Raw genomic sequence first — 21,705 nt, 5'->3', positions numbered from 1 at the left:
GTCTCTTTCTAGAAGTCTATAATATATAACTAATCTATTGTTGTATGTAAAGTAAATAAGGTTTTTAAAATGTTTAAGAAGCTTCATTTAAAATTAAATTAAAATGCAGAGCCCCCCGGACTGGTGGCCAGGATCCAGGCAGTGTGAGTGCCACTGAAAATCAGCTTGCCATAGGTTGCCTACCCCTGTTATAATAGATTCTGATTCAGATATTAACTGCGCTGATTAAATTAGTAAAAATGGTGTGGCATGATAGTTTTCAAACTTCAAGACCTTTCTCATTGCCCAACCCAAAACAGATGTAAACTAACAAATAGTGAAGAGAAAGTTTCAGTCCTGGTCTACACTAGAAAAATCACACTGGTTTACCTATGTCAGACAGGCATGTGAAAAAGCCACACCCTTAAGTGTTGTTAAACAAATCTAAGTCCTTGCGTAGACAGTGCTAGGTAGACAGAAGAATTATTCTGTTGACCTAGCTACCGCCTCTCGAGGATGTGAATTATCTATGCTGATGGGAGGGGTGCTCCTATCGGCATAGGTACTGTCTACACTGAAGTGCTACAGTGGTGCAGCTGAGATCTTGAAGCATATTCTAGCACTGGCCCCTGGTGCTGTGGCCTTTGGGAAAGGAGGCATAGGCGCTAGCTCTACACCTACTGAGATCTCCCCCACGCAAGGGGTATTCCCTACAGGGTACTTACGGAAAGTTCCAGCTTCCCTTGTGCTGATTGAGTGGTGCAAGTTAGTGGACTGGGGAAGCACTGCAAGATAGTAGACTACCTATTTGAATATTTTATTAACAAGTTTAAAGAAATTGCTTTTTAACAATGGTATATGAATTTTAACTTTACGGTCTCTCTTTGGTAAGTACATTTAAATTATCTGCCCCAGTTTAGATTTGGGAAAGATATGTGGAATAGCCATAAATAATGTATAATTTTCTCCTCCTGGGTATAGCTGGAAGGGTCTTGGGCTCACCTCCCCTAGTTCAGCACCTGCCACTATTCCACCTGGCTGGGCTATCCCTCATCTCACAGGCACTTGACAGCTCTTTCTGGTCAGAGAGTAGGAAGATTTACTGAACCCAACAAGACCTCATTTCCCTAACTCTCCTCTGAAGAACTCACCAATTAATTTAAGATCTTCCCAGCACAGTGCCAACTTCTCTCCAGCACAGGGGGTCACCTCTGAATATAAAGACTCATAATTCAATTTCTTGCAGGATTGGTACATGACAAATAAGAATGCCCTAATCTTTCACTTGATGGTTTATCCAGTTGCTACCTTGCTGTTTTTGTACTTTCCAAATTAGGTTTATTTTTATTTTTGCCTCAGTGCCAATATGGAATAAGCCTTAACGTTTGTTTCCTCTATGCTAACCTAAGGGCTTCCTGATGCTGTAATTCCAGTTGACTACTTAAAAAAAAAAAAAAAAAAAAAAGTTACCTTTTCGGTAAGTGGTGTTCTTCCAGAGGTGTTGCTCATGTCTATTCCACAATAGGTGTGCGTGCTCGCCACGTGCACCGGTGCCGGAAGTTTTTCCCCTAGCAGTACCCGTAGGGGGGAGCTCCCCCCGCGACCTCTGGAGTGGTGCCTGCCTGGCGTGGTGTAAGGGAAACTGCGTGCTCCCCCCACCCTCAGTTCCTTCTTGCCAGACAACTCTGACAGAGGGGAAGGAGGGTGGGATGTGGATTAAACATGAGCAACACATCTAGAAGAACACCAGTTACAGAAAAGGTAACTGTTTTTTCTTCTTCGAGTGATTGCTCATGCGTATTCCACAATAGGTGATTCCAAGCTATATCTGTTGGAGGTGGGTAGGAGTTCACAAGTTCCCAGGACAGAGGACAGCCCTGCCAAACCCGGCGTCATCCCTGGTTTGGGAGACGATCGCATAGTGCGAGTTGAACGTGTGAACTGAAGACCATGTGGCGGCCCTACAAATGTCCTGGATGGGGATATGGGCCACAAAGGCAGCCAAAGAGGCCTGTGCCCAGGTCGAGTGTGCCCTCACAATGGGTGGTGGGGGAACGCCCACCAGCTCATAACAGGAACGGATGCACAAGGTAATCCAATTGGAAAGCCGCTAAGTGGAAATCGGCTGGCCCCTCGCACGCTCAGTCAAGGCGACAAACAGTTGCGAGGACTTTCTGAATGGCTTAGTCCGCTCAAGGTAGAAAGCCAGAGCCCACCGCATGTCGAGCATTGGGAGGCGGCATTCCTCACTGGATGGATGAGACTTGAGGAAGAGGATCGGTAGAAAAATGTCCTGACCCATGTGGTAGGCAGAGACCACCTGCGGGAGGAATGCAGGGTGTGGGCAGAGCTGGACCTTGTCCTTATGAAAGACCATGTACGGTGGGTGGTTCGGAGGTCAGGGCCCTGAGCTCTGAGACTTGCCCGACTGACATGATAGCAATCAGGAAGGCCACCTTCCACAAGAGGTGAGACGAGGAGCACGTGGCCAGTGGGTCACACGGGGGCCCCGTGAAATGAGCCAACACCAGGTTTGGGTCCCACTGTGGAACCGGGGGGTCTAGAATACGGGAAAAGACGGTCTAGACCCCTAAGGAACTGGCCAGTTATAGCATGGGAAAACACCGTGTGTCCTTGCACCGGCAGATGGAAGACCGATATGGCCGCCAAGTGCACCTTGACGGATGAGGGCTCCAGGCCCTGGGCCCTCAGGTGGAGGAGGTAATCAAGGATAAGCTGGATCGGGGCGGTCACCGGGGAGACACCCTGGTCTGCCAACCACCTAGAAAACTAGAACCACTTTGCCAAATAAGCATGGCGAGTGGAGGGCCGTCTACTTTCAAGGAGGATGCGCTGAACTTGCTCTGAGCACGTTCTTTCCTCTCCACATAACCAATGAGCAGCCACACCCTAAGGTGAAGAGCCGCTAGGTTGGGATGGAGGAGGCGGCCCTGGTCCTGTGACAGCAGGTCCGGGCAGAGCGGCAACGGCCACGGCGGAGGGTCCCGTACCAATACTGCCTGGGCCACGCCGGGGCAATCAGGAGAACTCAGGCCTTGTCCGAATTTATCTTCTCCAGGACCCTGCTGATTAGAGGGAACAAGGGGAAGGCGTAGAGAAGCCGGTCTGACCAAGACAGGAGAAAGGCATCTAAGATAGTGCCCTTCCCCAGGCCCCCCCGGAGCAGAACCGGGGGCATAACTGGTTCTGCCGAGTTACGAATAGGTCCGCCTCGTGAGTTCCCCACCTTCGGAAGAGCCGGTGGGCCACTTCCAGGTGGAGGGACCACTCGTGTTGCGAGGAGAAGTCCCTGCTCAAGCAATCTGCCCTCTCGTTGCGGGTGCCCGGTAAGCGGAAGACCTTCAGGTGGTTGTTGTGGGCTATACAGAAGTCCCACAGACTGAGGGCTTCGAGGCAAAGGGCAGAGGAGCGGGCCCCGCCTTGCCTGTTGATATAGAACATAGAGGCCGTGTTGTCCGTGAGGACCCTGACTACCTTGCCCTCCAGGTGCGAGCAGAATGCCATACACGCCAGCCGCACCACTCTGAGTTCCTTGACGTTTATGTGAAGGGTCAGGTGCTGGGCCGACCACAGGCCTTGTTTCTGAAAGCTCCCCACATGGGCCCCCCAACCCAGGTCCAATGCATCGGATACCAGCTCCAGCGACAGGGCCCTGTCCCTAAATGGAACCCCTTGGAGCATGTTGTTCGGGGTGGACCACCATCGCAGGGAGGTAATCACAGCATCCAGCACAGTGAGGACCTTGTCCATCCTGTCCGTGGCCTGGGAGAAATTCAAGGCCAACCAGAGCTGGAGAGGCCTCATCCTGAGTCTGGCGTGACGGATCACGTACGTGCACGCCGACATATGACCCAAGAACTGCAGGCAAACCCTGACTGTTGTTACCGGGAACCTTGTGACCGAGTCGATGAGACCTTTCAGGATCTCAAACCTGTCTGGTGGGAGGGAGGCCCTGGCCAACACTGCATCCAGGAGCGCCCCGGATAAACTCTATGTGTTGGACCGGGACTAACGTGGACTTGGTGTTGTTTACCAATAGGCCCAAGGCAGTGCACATGGACAAGAGGAGCGCCACGTGATCCCTCACCTGCGACCAGGAGGTGCCCTTGACAAGCCAATCATCCAGATAGGGAAATAGCTGTACCCCCCCACCATCTGAGGTAGGCCGCTACCACCAACATGCATTTTGTAAACGCTCTGGGGGCAGTGGACAGTCCAAATGGAAGGACCGTAAATTGGTAATGATTCTGACCCACCACAAAACGGAGGAAGTGCTTGTGCCCCTCGAATATGTGGATGTGGAAGTACGCATCCTGTAGATCGAGGGCAGCGTACCAGTCCCTGGGATCCAGGGAGGGGATGATGGAGGCCAGGGAGACCATGTGGAACTTGAGCTTCACCATGTGCTAGTTCAGACCCTGTAGGTCCAGTATGGGCCTGAGATCCCCTTTGGCCTTCGGGATAAGGAAATAACAGGAGTAGTACCCCTTGCCCATGAACTCCTTGGGCACTGCCTCTATCGCTCCTAGTCCTAGGAGCCGCCCCACCTCCTGCTCAGGAAGAGCTTCATGCGAGGGGTCCCCCAGGAGGGATGGGGGTGGGGAGTGGTTGGGCGGGGAGGAGGTAAACTGGGGGGTGTAACCCCAGGAGATGGTGTTGGGGACTCACTGGTCCAAAGTGAGCCGAGACCATTCTGGAAGGAAAGCACACAACCGGTTGGAGAAGGGAAGCTTTATTGTGGTTGAATCCCTGATGAGGACTGGCAGGTTGCCCCCGAGCGTCCTCGCCTTTTCCCCCCTCCGCTTGCCCTTCGAGGGTCCAAGCTGGGGGGCAGGCCGAGACTGCCTGTGAGGGCGTCTCTCATAGTCCCGTTGCTTCTTGTGTATGGCCTCATACTTCAGGAGGGCGGCCAGGGTCAGAGTCTGCTGTGGCTTGAACTTAGGTTTTGCCAGAGCCAGGACATAGAGACCCAGGGTCTGGAGGGTCGTGCAGGAGTCCTTCATGCCATGCAGCCTTGTATCTGTTTCCCCTGTGAACAGAGCTTTCCCATCAAACAGGAGATCCTGCATGGAAGATTGCGTCTTGCTGGAGAGCCCGGAGAGCAGGAGCCATGACGCCCATCTCATGGACACCGCGGAGGCCACAGAGGCAGCCTGCAGGGAAGCCCAAGCTGCCATTGCCCCTTCCTCCACCAGCGCACTGAACTCCTCATCATGCTCCTGGAGGGAGACCCCAAATTTAGGGAGGGAGCCCCACATATTAAATTCGTACCGACCCAAGAGGGCCTGATGGTTTGCCACTCGTAACTGGAAGCTCGAAGACTAATAAATTTTTCTTCTGAAAGAGTCCAGCCTCCGAGAGTCTTTGTTCTTTGGGGTCGGAGCTGACTGACCCTGTTGTTCCCTGTGGTTGACCGACTCTACCACCAGGGAGTTAGGCGCCGGGTGGGTATATAGGTATTCATGCCCTTTAGTGGGTACAAAGTACTTACGGTTCTGCCTTTTTTGATATAGGGACAGAGGCCAGTGTTTGCCACCGGGCATTTGAAATTTTAGCCACCCCTTCATGGAGCGGCAAGGCCACCCTACCCGGTGCCGATGGGGACAACACATTGAACAGGGAGTCCGAGGGCTCCTCCATCTCCTCTGCCTGGAGGTGGAGGCTTGCTGCCACCCTCTTTAAGAGCTCTTGGTGGGCCCTGAAGTCCTCCTGCAAGATGGAGGGAGGCTGGGCTGCAATCACCTCCTCTGGATGGGGCGAAGAGGTGCTTTTGGTGTCGGCCGGCACCGGAGTCCGGGCACAGTACCGAGGACGAGCATCCCACCGACTCCTTTGTCGGGGGTCTGGAGAGGGAGGCCAACAGTGCTTCCGAAGCTCCAGCCACCGAGCGAGCTCCCACCGGGGCTGCGCCAGAGGCCACGGTGCCCACTGGTACCCCTAGGCTGGCCACGATGCTGGGTGCCACTGCATCTGCTGTGGCACCAGCTGCACGCTCTGGCCCATCGAAGGATGGCTATGAAAGGAGACCAGGCTGGTGTAGGATCTGCTGCGGTCTCTCAACTGGGAGGAGCGGCAGTGCCGGGATCTGCAACGGTCACGGGACCGCGATTTCGACGTGGAGGACCGGTACCGACGGTAATGGCTGCTCCGCAAACGACCTCAATGGGCGGACTCACGACGGTGAGGCGATCGATGCCCGGGGCTGCAGTGCCGTGGCGGAGACTTGGAGCAGGAGCCCGAGCGGGAATGGCGTCGATGACCATGCCGTGATCGACTGCGGTACCCTCTCCGGGACGAGGACCAACGACGACATCCGCCACGGTCCCATCGATATCCGCTGTCTGAAGAGCACCGGTGCAGTGAGTCCTGTCCGGACAGAACACATCCCGAGAGTCTGGTAGGCGTTGAGGGCGATCCACGTGGACTCTGCCCCGAGCAGATGCTGGGCGGTGATCGGCTTCGGGAACGTTCCCTCGACCGCGACCGGTACCGAGCCGGGGGCGACTGCGGAAAGCCCAGTGGAGGCTTGCCTCTGGAGCATGGGGCCGACATCAGCGGCACTCTGGGCACCAGCATGGACAAGATGTCCCGGGCCGCCTGGAGAGCTTCGGGCATGAACAGCACTCGGACATACGGAAAGGCCTGTTCCGAAGGGGCCGGGCTACTCCGCTCTACGTGAGTCAGACGCCTAGGGCCCGGTGGGAATCGAGGACTGCCCGACATGGGCCTAGCCTCTGTTCCAGATTTCCCTTGGTGCTGCTGCGAAGAGGGAGTCTTCTTGGCCCTCTTGGCATGCCCCATGGACGGGGAGCGGTGCTGACTGGTCAATGGTACTGGCGGATCGCCACTTACCAACACCGTGGTGCACACAGCTGACAAGAACCGCACGACTTAAATGCCGGGGCTCGGCGCATGCCCCGGCCCGGGCTCACTCACTAACTAAACTAACTACGCTAACTACAGGTACTAAACGAACGAACAGTTCTGGGGATGAGCTACAGCAAAGCTGGAGCAGAGCAGTTCCGAAACACCTTCACTGGCGGCAAGAAGGAACTGGGGGGGAGGCGCAGCCCCCCTTATACCACGCCAGGCAGGCGTCACTCCAGAGGTTGCGGGGGGCGCTCCCCCCTACGGGTACTGCTAGGGGAAAAACTTCCGGCACCGGTGCACGTGGGGAGCACGCACACCTATTGTGGAATACAGATAAGCAATCACTCAAAGAACCCTACTCTGTTTTGAAAAGCAAATATATTTGCTGAAATGCATTGGTCCCTGAATGGAGTAAAAGTCTCTGAACAGGAATCTACTTCAGTGGGACTCGCTGGACATAGCTCACAGTGAGAGAAACAGAAATGCTGGAGCCCAGAAGCACAGTTTTGGAGCCACTGAGGCTATGTGGCCTATCCTTGTGGCAGAGTGTGACCCTTTTGGGGGTCTATCACACTGAACATATCCTCCCCTGGGACTGTCTAAAGGTTAGGGAATGGCACAGATCCTGTAAATCTATGACATATGGAACTATGAATTTTCTACACAATGGCACTAGCACAGCTGATGGATCTGCAGCTTCTCAGCTTGGCCACATGGCAAAAGAAGAAACATTTAAAGAGCCATTTAAAAAGGGGTGCTGCTCTGAAGCAGGGGGCTTGACCATCACCACATGTAAGCCAGATGTGCAGGAAGGACTCTGCTCAGTTTGAACACTGACAAGTTTCAGACTCTCAGAAGGAACTAGATCAGGCCTGGGAGGGATGTATCTCAGGCCTGTTCTCAAAGACCTGTAACTCTCAAATACTTTACGAGTAGAGTAACTGTGGTTAATAAATTCCTTGGCTAAGCCCATGTTCCTGGCTTCCATGCCACATTGTCCCTGAAGGTGTTAAACCAGAAGCTTGAGTAGCTACTGCCTAGGTGGAACGCTGGAGAGCATGTCTAAGCAACTGGGGGCTCAGAAAGTCTGAGACATTGGTTTCAGGACCTAAGTGGCTGCACTGTGGAGTCCCATGTCCCAAGGAAGGACTCAGACACAAGATCTGAGCCTGGGAGTGCAACCTAGAGACCCAGAGCTAGAAACAATTAGTAGACTCTACCCAGACCCTGTGGGCTTAGAAGCACATGGAACCCAGCAGTTAGGTCTACTCACAATAGACTTGTATTCGTATAGTTGCAGCACAACTGTCCAGGTTGTGACATCAACCACCCACTTGAAAATCACTAGTCATTTTTGAAAATTTAAACTCAGAGAAACACTTTGCCTGACATCATGAGCTTGGTTTCAGATTGCTCTTTCTCAAATACTTATTTGGAAATTAATGCATCATGACTACTACTTCAAATGACACAGTCTTTCTTAAGGGAAGGATGTTCAAAGGAACCTAAGCGAGTAAGGCTCCTCTGAAAATCCCAGCCTGTCACTAAGGACTTGTATACATTAGGAAAGTGGTTCAGATGAGATTCATGTTAGCTAAAATATCTAGCTAACCCCAACCTAACCTTAATCTTTTCCCAAGCATAGATATACAGGTTAACAACTTTTGCCTCAATTTAGCTGATTGATGTCCATACTAGCTAAACTGAGACAATATTGTGTCTAGATCAGGGAAAAGTTGAGATGAGCTCTCTAAATATGTATGCAGTAAATGATTATGAATACACCATCACTGTAGTATCTGAACACCTTCTACATAAAATCAATAACAATAGTGAAATCCCTAGTGGACTTCATTGAGTCTCTTACTGCTCCATTTTTGGGATCAATATTCTGTGTAGCGTAGAGGATGATTTTTAAGGTTGGGTTTTGTTTTGCTGGTAGGAGTTTAGAGGTAGGAGAGAGAAATGTGTTAAACTGTGAGCGGAAATGTGTTGACTAACCTCAGGCTAACCTTGACCACTTTTCCTAGTCTAAACAAATACAAAACTGGAGCAACAAATCAGTAGTCAGTATAGAATTGGTAATAACTGTAGTCCATTTTTCAGGAGTGTTTTTGGTCCAAGAAGCAAACTACTTTTGGAGGAACAGTAAGAAGTTTTGATTAAGATTGAAATCTTCATTAACAACTGTCAACTGGAAGAGATTTCAAGGCAAAACGCACTTGAAGATAAGATTGCAAAATTAATGATTACACACACACACACACACACACACTATTTATTTAGGAAATATTAACAGGTTTACAGATCCTAGCCATGTAAATATAAGAAACAAAACAATTATTACAACAGTGAGATTTTGTTTAAAGAGACATTATACAGAAATCTATCAGATCTTAGATCAATTTAACAAATAGAGGTTGAGTCACCAGGAAATATTTCATAAGATATTTCTCTATACAAAGCTGCTACTGTTCGCTTTCTTTGCGGTTCCATCGTTAGGCAATTAAAGCATTATTTTGCAAGAATATAAAAATTTTACACAGTGAAGTAAAACTCATCTCCCTAGTCTTCACTTCACCAGCCAAGGAAAGCGTGCGAGACAACAGTAGTGACCCCTCGCCTCCTCCACTCTCAACTAGGGAAGCAAAAGTACCAGCTGAACCTTCATTCACTGTAATCAGACTTCAGTGGGTGTCTTTCTTCCCCCTCACCCACTCCCACCTCTTCCCTGATCTGGTTGGAACAAAGGTGATAATCCCTTTAGAATGCAACACTTCACACCTGCCAGTTAATTGATAAATGGTGTTTACCAAAGGATTTACACAAGCTTTACAGTTAGGGGAGTAAACATCCACTATATCACACTAAAGCTTTCCCAAAATTTTATTCCTCCTCCTCATAGATACCCTCCACTGTGATTGTTATGAGATATATTACTAAGCAATGCACGTAGGGTAAAAATCACACTCAGAGTGGAAACTGACACCATCATAGGACCTAATCACATCAGCCACGCCATCAGGGGCTCGTCCACCTGCACATCTATCAATGTGATATATGCCATCATGTGCCAGTAATGCCCCTCTGCCATATACGTTGGCCAAACCGGACAGAGTCTACGCAAAAGAATAAATGGACACAAATCTGACATCAGGAATCATAACATTCAAAAACCAGTGGGAGAACACTTCAACCTCTCTAACCACTCAATGAGAGACTTGAAGGTGGCAATTTTGCAACAGAAAAGCTTCAAAAACAGACTCCAAAGAGAGACTGCTCAACTTGAATTAATATGCAAATTAGATACCATTAACTTAGGTTTGAACAGAGACTGGGAATGGTTGGGTCATTACACTAACTGAATCTATTTCCCCATGTTAAGTATCCTCACACCTTCAATGGGCCACCTTGATTATCACTTCACAACTTTTTTTTCTCCTGCTGATGATAGCTCATCTCAATTGATTGGCCTCTTACAGTTGGTATGGCTACTTCCACCTTTTCATGTTCTCTGTATGTATAAATATCTTCTTGCTGTATGTTCCAGTCTATGCATCCGATGAAGTGGGCTTTAGCCCACGAAAGCTTATGCTTAAATACATTTGTTAGTCTCTAAGGTGCCACAAGTACTCCTGTTCTTTTTAAGTCATGACCATTACCCTAACATTTGCAAATGCTACCCTCAGATATGCAAGCACAACTTCTACTGCATCTAACGGGAGCTGTATGCATCTAACGGGACCTGTATACATATTTACTGCATACATATAAACTCAAAATCATCTAGTGCACATCACCTGGATGGGTCACTACAGAAAGTAATTTTCCCTCTGCTGATACTCACCCCTTCTTGTCAACTGTTGGAAATGGGCCACCTTGATTGCATTGGCCTTGTTAGCACTACAAATTTCCCCTCCCTTGGTATTCATCCCTTCTTGTCAACTGTTGAGAATAGGCCACTTCCACCTTAACTGAATTGGCTCATTAGCATTGACCCCCCCACTTGGTAAGGCAACTCCCATCTTTTCATGTGCTATAATACATATTCTGCTTACTGTATTTTTCACTCCATGCATCTGATGAAGTGGGTTTTAGCCCACAAAAGCTTATGCCCAAATAAATTTGTTAGTCTCTAAGGTGACACAAGGACGCCTCGTTGTTTTTCCTATAGCTATTTCCCTTATGTTTTCTGACTATTCATTACAACTGTAGCCTCGTCTTAAATTTGACTAAATTCTTCATGGCAGAGACTGTCTCTTAACATGTGATTGCACAGACCTAGCACAATGGGGCCCTGATAGGGGCATATGCATACTACTGTAACACACTGAGTAAAAACAACAAAAGGAGAAACTCTGCATCTATACTATAGAATATGCTCTCTCACACATACCCCTCAAGAACATAGATAACATTCCACTTACTGACACTCAGATTATGCAGTGCCCCAGTTACTACATGTACGAATATGCATCAGACCCTAGAAACATTGCATAAAGTAGCCAAACAGGACAACAAATTATATAGGTTCCTCAAAAGCCCATAGTCTAACTGCCGAACATAGATCGGAACAGAACATTTTTGTAAGTCTCCACTTGAGAAAAACATAACAAATCAGGGATCACCAAAGTTTTACAATCACAGAATTAACACTAGCCAACCCATAAGGGTCACATCCTTATACGGGACTTCTGTTATAGTGGAGAGATGGGAAAGTACAACAAAGTACAAAAAGAAAAAGAAACCTGATACTCATGTTTGGTGGACCAAGTTCTCCTAGCAATACTTACAAAGGTTGTTGGTTGTGCTCAATGAATGTATTACAAGACTCACTTCTTATAGTTTTATTTCAAACAAAAAAGTGACTCTCGTCACACATCAGAATTTTAGGATGTGAAAAATGTCTAGGTTAGTAATACTCAGCATCTGCCATACTGTAGCCCCAAACTACCTCTAGGAATTCCCATCCATCCCAGGTACCCAGGATCTAGTCAAGACCCATTTCCTATTGAGCAATAGAATATGGGAAAGGCAGGGTGATCGCACAACCCCTAATTTGAGTACCCGTGTCCCAGATGAATGTCCTTCAAATATAAATTTAGTATGCAACTTCTATATATCATTATAAATAACTACCCTCCTATGATGTGTAGGACTATATAAAGGCCACACTGGAGGTTGTTTTAATAAGATATGGTAAGTGCCAATAATTCTAATAAGGGCTCCATCCCACATGGCAATTAATTAACTGCATGAAAAAAGTGCTGTAAGGCTTTCACATGGAGCTCCACCCAACTAAGTTTCAAAAATATTCCCAGCAAACAAATGCATTGTTATGAATGTTTATTCTCTATTTCCCTTAAACCAGCCTATCAATTATTTTATTGAATTAATCCAAGTTTTTGTTTTTATGTGCCCTAAGTCTTCATCCTACACAATTTATCAAGTACCCTTCCCTCTTCCCACACACTTTACAACACTGAACTCACACTTTCAAAAAAGTAAAAAGACTCCCTTCCTCCAAATAAATTTCAAGTGAAAGTCATTAATAATGTTAAATCTAAATAAGTAATAATTGAATCTATGAGGTCCACAAGATTTTTACTGTTTAAACACAGATGCCAACAATTGTGTTTAACTGACATGATTTTGAATGCAATTTAGTGGTCATTGTAGACCAGAACAGCATTGTAGTCAGCTGACATGAAAAAACGTTTTGTCCTTGTCTACCCTGACCATTAAACTGCATTCAGCATCATGTAAATCATAATTGCTGCCGTTAATGTAGGATAAAATATTGTAGTGCAATCCAGCCCATTTGATGTCAAAACTTTACCAGCACCTCTTGGATGCCATCACAGGAGTCAAATGAACAGCAAGCAAAATTTTATTTAAAAGGCAAAAAAAGACATCATATAAAGAAAATTTAACTATTAAAATAATTAGGTATCATATACATAAACCAGAATTATGACTCATCATAAAAGGCAAGCTGAGCATCTGAACTCATTCTTTGCAAAATGTATTTTCTTAAAGATGAAATTTCCTTTCATTACTTGCAAAATTTGTGTACATTTACATTCAACTGGTCTAATGAATTAAGTCTTAATCTTTATACATCTGAAACTACACCTGAAATAAAATATTCCCTGTGGCATCTGTACACAATAAAAGTTGATATATTTAACTACATTTATGTAATGTAACTGATTTAAACACTAAGACCTTGACTAATAGGTTTTCAAAGTGACCCATTTTTCGTGTGTGTGCTTTTTGAAGACAGTCTTACCTTTTCTTTGTAACACTGCCACAATGTATTCCTCTCTTAGGGGCCTGCACAAAAATATGTTGCAATGCACTATATATGCAAATAAGTTTGTTCTCTCATGCAGCATCACCCAGTATTAGATATACAGTCAATTGCAGCAGCACCATTCTATACAGGGGCCCATGTCATTTGCCTACCAGAGGTAACAGCGCATTTTCCAGTAAACACATGTTTAAGTGGGTTGCTTACAAGTAAACAAAGCCAAACATCTGTTTAGTAATTAGTTTTGGTATACCACTTCTCTAAACTCCATTAACCCACTTAATTACCAACACCAAAACAAAGCTCATAAAAAAAAAAAATCACACTTCAAACTGATGCTGTTAGTATAAAAATGAAAATAAAACAGAACACCCAAAGCACTCTCCAAATACCATCATGCAAATGTTGCAGAAGATTAAGCCCATCACCCATAATTTCTGTGTATATCCTTTACTCATCAGGCAAGGAATTCATTACACGTGCAACAGTCTCTGCATAGCACCCATTTAATCCATGCCACCAAAATGGTAAATCTGGTAGTTACCAATTTAGAGGGGGGTCAAAAGGGCTAAAGCCTTAGACTGCTCTTAATCATAAGATATCCTCAGACAAACCTCCCCAGTCTTCATTCTGGCTCTACAAACACAAAATCAAGCAGCAGTGAAAATTTCATAGTTACTACTTTAACAAATTATTTGTAGGAGGGTTTGTCTAGATACACTAAGAAAAATATTCTGAACTTCACACAAAAAATAAAATCAGTTACTTATAACACTAGTGTACTTCAGCTGCTATTGATTTTCAAGAAAACAAATAATTTAATTAGATTAACTAAAGTCCACTGCTAGGAAAAATGCAACTAGCAAAGATGAAGAACATCTTTTGGAGGATCCCAATAAGTTGCATTGTAAGAAAAAGCTCACTGTGGTTTGATTTTGATGCTTCTGTTTAAAAAATTATGAAGTTTAAGGATAGAGGAGTTTTAAACCTTAAAAAAAAAAAGGAGCTTACTAAAAGTTGTTTAGAAACCCACATTTAAAATTAACCACCACCCAGGAACCCAACTGAGCTTTTTCTTACAAGAAAGAACTGTAATATCAATTGTTCACTACTTATAACCGTAAGATTTATAAAATATCAGTAGGAAGCTATAGCAATTTTGTGTATATATTTAATTCCTGTGGTTGTATTTCACACAGAAAACTGATTTTTTAACCATTAATACTGCTCTGTAATTAGAGCAAAATTGGTGTTTTATGCCTGTATAAAGCAAAAGTTACATCATAGGTTCACTTATTAGCTACCATACTCTCTCTGTTGCAATTTAGAGCAAGTATTTTAATACAGAATTCACTCAACCACATTTTTACATCACTTCTCCTCTGGTTACCATCATCAACAATTGAATTCTGTATGGTAATAATTCATAGCAATTATTTTCAGGTCGCATTACTATATGCAAAATGTTAAAAACAGTAGATGGATTAAGTACAAATGTCAATGGATTATCAAATTTATTTAGATAACTGATTTTAAAAAACATTCTTTCTATATTCAATCATACAGATTCTCTGGCATAACATCTAAAAAAAATCTCTGCAATTATTTGTTACGAACATTAAAATTCAGCATTAGAATTTATATCTTCTTGGTAAAAATTTCTTCTTTTGTGTAGAGATAGACATGACAGAAGCTATTGCTAAAAGGGCACCAACAATGTGCTTGGTACTGTACAAGACAGAGAAAGACAGTACCTAACACAAGGAACTTGCAGTATAAGACACACAGAACAGGACACAATGGGAGGGCAGATGCAGTAATTCTTTCCCGCCCCCCTAGTGTTTCGAAGCCTCATGAAACACATCTTTAGCAGTAACGTGAACGGAGGGTGAGAACACTACATGGCAAGCTGTTCCCTGCAACTGAAAAGCCTCTGTACATATGAAACATTATATATTACTCTCTTCAGCATGGTGTTGATTCAAGGAAAGTATAAAATATACTGAAATGTAGATTACAAGAAAGTCTCTAAACAGGAAGCACAGGATTTGAGAGACAAGATGTAGTAGCAGCTTTATTGTAAAGCAGAGAGTGTTCTCCAGTTGTTCAGTGAACTTACTGTGCATATTGACGGATAACCCTAGTAGCTAAAATCCTCAAAATAAGTATGATACATGCAATGGCAATGCAAATGCAAGCTTCTTCACATTGCCTTGTCACAGCATGCCTCAAGCTTGTTCTGGAATAGAGCATCTCTAGGGATGAACTGGTAGTTTAGATTTCAGATATACTGATTCCTTGGCATGTCTACAGAGATTGTTGATAATAATTACATGATAATAGTTTTGTAATGTGGATGCTGTTCACTAGACCTCATATTACAGAGGCTACTGAACAGCTATCAGATGGTAAGGACTCCCAGTTAGTATTAATGAGTCTGAGAGCCTCTAAATAGGAAGCATTATCACTGGGATTTCTTGTAGTACTTTGAACACAGCTAGCTGCTCTAGAACACTAATTCTAGCACTAGTGAGGAAGAAATTTTCCTGCTGGCATATGTGACATTAAGAATTTATTTTGTTTTTATTTTTAAATATATGAAGCTTTTGAGGACACAGCTTCTTTTTATAATATCCTTCACAAAAAGACATTTACATTTTGTATTCCCCTATCCAATTCCATGTGAACAAAATTGAAGAAAAAAAGAGGGGGAGGAGTATTGTTACACAGCTAAACAAATTTTTTGGGAGGCAGAATTGGTGAAATGAGGAGATTTTAGGGATCTAGGGAACTGCCTGAAAACCTGAAGCAGCACACATTAAGTGAAAATTCTCTGCAATCATGTTTCCTAACTAAAAAACGTATTTTCTATTTAGAGAAATTCGCACAGCAGCTTTTCATCTACCGTGGTTCCCATTCCTCCAAAGACACAAGAGAAAGTTTGTTGGTTGTTCATGAAGAAAGCATGGTTAATGGCATTAAAAGACTGATTTTACTTTTAAATAACTTTTAGAATATAGATTCCACACTAAACTAGCAATACCAGCTTAGCCTGCCACTATTCCAACAAATTGAAAACTTGATCTCTATTATTTTAAGTAATACTAACCAACAGGGTGATGTTCCAATATTCCTGCAGTTTGCGCATATGCATACTTTTGTAATTTATTTATCACAAAGCCAGCTCTACTTCTATGATATGTTTAGGACATTTTAACAGTAGCCTCAAAAACAGTTAATGAAAAGTATAATAGTGAATTTATATACTTTTTAAAAAAGTTTTACGCAAATTCAACTATAAGCAGAGTAGTCAAACATCCAGCCAATCATAAAACAAATAATATAAAAACAGGATATAAAGATTATAAATCATACTTTATGCTCAGCTATAATGCTATGAAGAGTTAAGTAATTATAAAACAGACACATACGAAGAATACATGATAACGTGGCATGGTTTAGAAGTTTCATTAACATAATTTTGGGATGGCCATATTTCTGCAAGTCATTGCAAATAAGTGCTGATCAAACCTCGATACCACACTACCATGTATCCCATATATGCCATGTTACCAAATAAATTATCTTAGAAGTGTTTTATTTATAAATTTTGTACAACCCAATGACAGCACACAGTATAACTGAATGACAATTAGTTCAACCCACATGACACAAAATTTGACTAAACATGAATTGTTCATAAAAGTGATATCCATTGTTTTAGCAATCTCTTCTTGGCCCATAGGGGACAGATTTAAAAATATAAACATTTACTTCCATCATAAGTAACTAATCGGGCAGGAAAGAATATAATAATTTATGTCTATTCAAGTTATAAGCTTGAAAACAAACATTTAAATAATTGACTTAATTTGGGTTAAAGCTGTTGCATTTTGCTTTTGAATTCAATATTTTGTAACAAGTTACCCAAATCTCAAGAAACAAGCTGTGCAAAAGCTGTTTTATTTCACAGTTAGAGCCTACAGAGAGGATTCCCAAGTGCCTCACAAAAAATAATACACTTCTCCCCCCACCCTCGCACTGAGATGCAGCCACATCTTGCACTAAAAGATGCAAGAAAGCAAGTGAGACTTCAGGGGAAAATTAAGTGGGAAGAATGTAGTTTCCCAAATTGTACTCAAATATTTTATTTACATATAGGCTTTTCTACAGCATTTATCACCATAGTATTTGAGCGCCTCTCAAACATTAATGAATATATCTTTACAAAACGTATAATCAGATAGGCACAAAGATTAAACGTCTTGCTCAAGATCACAGGAAATGTATGACACAGCCACAATAGAACCCAAATCTCATGACCCAAACATGTCCCAAAACAGTTCCATAGGCATGAGATCATCTTTCCTATATCTGGCCAGGACACCAGGGCTAACACCTTGTTTGTTTGTTAGCTATCCCTCAATACTAGGATGATGTCTGCCATGGGGGAAAAATCATTGATGAGACTTAAGATGGCTGAGGAGTCCAATTCGTGCTTTACAGGTTTTTCCCACATATGTGGCAGGTGGTTGCTTGGAAAGAGCACAACTGCTGGCCTGGATGCTGTACCCTTTCCTTCCTCCTAGGCTCTTTCTCAGCCTCTTGAGCAAGGCAATTCTCTTCAAAACAGGATGAGGCTTGAGGTATGATACCACACCACTACAGCTCTTCCTAATTCGTGGGGTCAATGCCTCCCTTCTTAAGATATACTTTCAGGGTGTCTTTGTAGCATTTCCTCTGTCCTCCATGGGTCCTGTTACCATGACTAAGTGAGAAAAGAGGAATTGCTTTGGAAGATGAGTATCAGCCATCCGTACAAAATGACCAGCCCAGCGAAGCTGATGTTTCATAATCTTTGCCTCAACACTGGTGATGTTAGCTGCAGAGAGAATGCTGGCATTGGTACAATGGTCTTCCTATCCGATACAGAGAATCTACCTAAAGCAGCGCTGTTGGTACTACTCCAGATGCTTAATATGGTTTTGGTATGTCACCCATGTCTCGCTCCCTAAAGAAGAGTGGGGATGACTATTGCAATGTAGACCAGGATCTTAGATTCCATCCACAGATCTGTCAGTAAAGACAGAAAGGAGCAACTTTCCAAAGGATACGCTGTCACAATGGATCCCATGTTCAATCTCTATATCAAGATTGGCTGTCTAGGAGAGGTGGCTACCAATGTAAGGGAAATGCTCAACATTTTCCAGGGGTTCACCAATGACAATTTGTGGGAGAACAGGGGCAACTTGTTCTGAGGCAAGATGGAGGAGCACCTTACTCTTCCTAATGTTGAGGGAAAGTCCCAAGCTATGATAGGCGTCTGAGAAGAGATCTAGGGTGGATTGCAAGTCAGCCTCAATGTGCGTGAGGATAGCACAGTTGTCAGCATACTGAAGGTCAGTAACAACAGTCCTGGTGACTTTAGTTTTAGAATGAAGACGTCACAGATTGAAGAGCTGGCCATCCATGCAATACTCTATCCCAATTCCAGAAGAACGGCAATCACAAAGAAGCAACAAGTTTATGGCAAGATAGATGGGAAAAAGGGTTGGGGCAATAACACAGCCCTGCTGTGGCTGGCTGGCTGACACCTCTACTGTTGCTTAATATGCCTTAGCATCTCCAACAAGTACAGCTGATCAGAACTTATTTCACATCTCATTCTGAAGACTACACCTCCAAAATGCAGAGCTGCATTCTTCACCCTCCTGACATGTTGGGACAATGGTTCAGTATTAGGTTTAGGGGAAGACTGCTGTCTACTTAATCAATGCCACCACTTCCTACATCTCCCTGGGACTTTAAGGTCTCCCAACCAATATATAGATTTCCATTGTTGCCCAATCTTCAGACACTTCATTAACTGAATGCCTCCCATTGACACACACAGTATTGCTTTTCCACCAGTGTTCTTACAATACAGCTTACTGGATATACTCGTTCATAAGCCGATTTTTTTTTAGTAAAAAAGGGAAGCACCAGAGAAGGGGGTCGGCTTATGAACGGGGGGGAGAGAGGGAGAGGTGGGACACAGCCCCTCCCCCCAACAGAGGGAGCAAGGAGAGGAAGCACAGCCAGCAGAGACAGAAGGGAAGAGGCGGGGCCAGAGTCTCTCTGCTTCTGGCCACGCTGCTCTCCCCACAGCCTCCGAAGCAGCTGCAGCTCCAGGGCTCGGCCCCGCCCCCCAGAGCAGGCTGCGGCCGCACCGCCTGGCCCAGCCCGCCGGAGCAGGCTGCGGCTATGCCACCCAGCCCAGCCCGCTGGGACATGCTGCAGCCGTGCCGCCGGGTCTGGCCTGCCAGAGCAGGCTGCGGCTGTGCTGCCCAGCCTGCCGGAGCAACTCCAGCCAGATCAGAGACATCCTCCCCGGCCTTCCCCATAAGGTGGGAAGGGATGGGATGGGGAGAGTGTGGGGGGTCGCGGGCTAGGGGTGGGGTCATGTGGGGGTGGTCACAGGGGTTACTCCCCTGACCCCCAGCTTCTCCCCCCCCCCAAAAAAAGTTTCCTCACCAGTTGCTGTCCTCGGTGCGTCAGGGTAAGCAGCTGGCGCACCGGGACACTTTGTTTACTTAGATTTACCTCCGTGCCTGCGGACGCTCAAGGTAAACAAACCATCTCGGCCCACCAGCAGCTCATCCTGATGGCCTGGGAGCCAAAGTTTGCTGACCCCCGAATTATAGGGTCAGCTTATGAACGGGTCATAAAAAATGTTCCATTTTTACTTATCCATCCTGGGGGGGCGATTCGCTTACAAACGAACCGGCTTCTGATTGATTATATACAATTTATAAAATACAAATAATATGTTCAGTGAAAAGGAAATCCTTGCATGAAATTAAGCATATATATAAAGTTTCTAAAGGATTGAGGTCTAAAGGTATGATGGTGAGATGTGTCCCATACACAACTCCCACTGATGTCAGTGGAAGTTATGTATGAAGAACACATTTCCCAATAATACTGTCATGATATGCAGGCTTGCATTAGTCAGTCAAGAATGCTATTCTCATTAATTCTTTTGCTTTTGTGGAATATGAGCAATAGCAGAAGCACCAAATCTGACAACAGTTAGGACGACAGTATTTCATTGGTTTATACTTTAGGATTATGTTCATAACTATAAGGACTAGAAACATTTTTAAATGAAAGATCAGATTCTGCAGAAACTGAATGTGAAGTCACCACATTCACACAAAGTGCTCCACTCACCAGTGGCTGAGTTTTTCAGCCTCTGTTTACTAGGACACAGTAGAACTATCTTAAGCAATCAAGGGGGACAAACAAAAGCAGCTGCTTACAGAGGTGGTCTTCTAATAGAGATGGTGAAAAATTATGTTCTCACCCACTTGTGGAGATCCCTTATACAGGTTAAAATGTTTGGGGATTTTTATTTTTAAAAATTGCTATTGCTAGCATTATTTATATGCACAACGGTTATATACTACTAAAGGCATATTACAGCCTTTAGAACCATACACAATCCTACAGTCTACATGTAGCTGCTCTTTCAAACTGACAGTTTCCAGTTGAGAAGTTCTTCCTCTGATAGGAAATTCTCATGGCAGTTCCAAAATAGCCTCCACTTCCATACACAAGTTGCTTATCTCAGTGGGGAAGCAGGTTTTTAATACCCGCCCCCCTCCCCCCCAAAAAAGTATTTACCTTCAAAAAAGTAGACAGAGGAATAACATTGAAAATACACTTATCCTTCCTCATATACAGGGACAAGAGGTCACTAACTGAAATTAGGATGCAAGATATTTTAAAAAGATGAAAAATACAACTAATTGTTGATTTTAATGAAGCACATACTTTAGTAATATTTAGTAAAGGATTAGACAATTATATGAATAAAAATATGGAAACAAAAAGTAACCAATTGTGATTTACCAACAGATCTTTTGTCCAGACTGTTGGAATTTCCACTGAACATAAACATCAATATTTACAGTGAAATATCCAAACTGTTCTGCTGAAGACCTCTGGAGGAATAAATATGCTCCAGTGATAATACATGGGTTGAACAAGATTTGGGAAATTCTAGTGAAAGAAAAGTTCACCTACAAAAAAAAAAAAAAAGATTACAAAACTATTTTGAAATGTGGTTACTAGAAAAAAAAAAAACAGAAAAAAATCTCACCAGCTAGCAAGCCTTTAACAGTTATGTTCTTTGTTTAGTAAACACTGATGGTAATGGTTTTGTTTAATGAGATTAATTCTTTATGTATTATTAAATGTATATAATAGTATCTGAAACTATACTTGTATTGGGACTATTCTGTAGGTTTGCACGGTATTAGTCGGAGACAGTATCTCATACTAATGGCCATCATTGAATTACTTAATGGCAATTCCTATAGTCCTAAGTGAAAAACCGACACTTTATTATTGTTCTGTACTATACTCAGAGATACAGGGTGGGTGAGGCAATATCTTTTATTGGACCAACTTCTGTTGGTGGGAGACAAGCTTTTGAGCTTCACAGAGCTCATCTTCAGATCTGGAAAAGGTAGCCAGAG

The 21,705-nt window shown here is 44.2% G+C and overlaps 1 protein-coding gene across 7 annotated transcripts in view; it reads right to left on the bottom strand.

Annotated features, from left to right (window-relative positions):
• Nucleotides 1–21,705, bottom strand: part of AP1S2 (adaptor related protein complex 1 subunit sigma 2) — a 67,882-nt gene that overhangs the window by 34,824 nt on the left and 11,353 nt on the right. For 2 of the 7 annotated variants that reach the window (XM_005287783.5, XM_005287784.5), the window contains exon 5: nucleotides 13,728–13,819. The exons of 3 other annotated variants lie outside the window; for them this stretch is intronic. In XM_005287783.5, coding sequence (XP_005287840.1) covers nucleotides 13,775–13,819 — 45 coding nt within the window. In that variant the 3' untranslated portion in view covers nucleotides 13,728–13,774. Of the gene's footprint in view, nucleotides 1–13,162; nucleotides 13,207–13,727; nucleotides 13,820–15,013; nucleotides 21,247–21,705 lie in introns of those variants that run through there. 2 more of the 7 variants (XR_002889403.3, XM_042840187.2) reach the window with 2 other exon arrangements.

This window comes from Chrysemys picta, chromosome 1 (assembly GCF_011386835.1).
Source record: "Chrysemys picta bellii isolate R12L10 chromosome 1, ASM1138683v2, whole genome shotgun sequence".
NCBI lineage: Eukaryota > Metazoa > Chordata > Testudines > Emydidae > Chrysemys > Chrysemys picta.
Note: the sequence above shows the minus strand (reverse complement) of the source record. Positions and strands in the feature narration are given on the sequence as shown.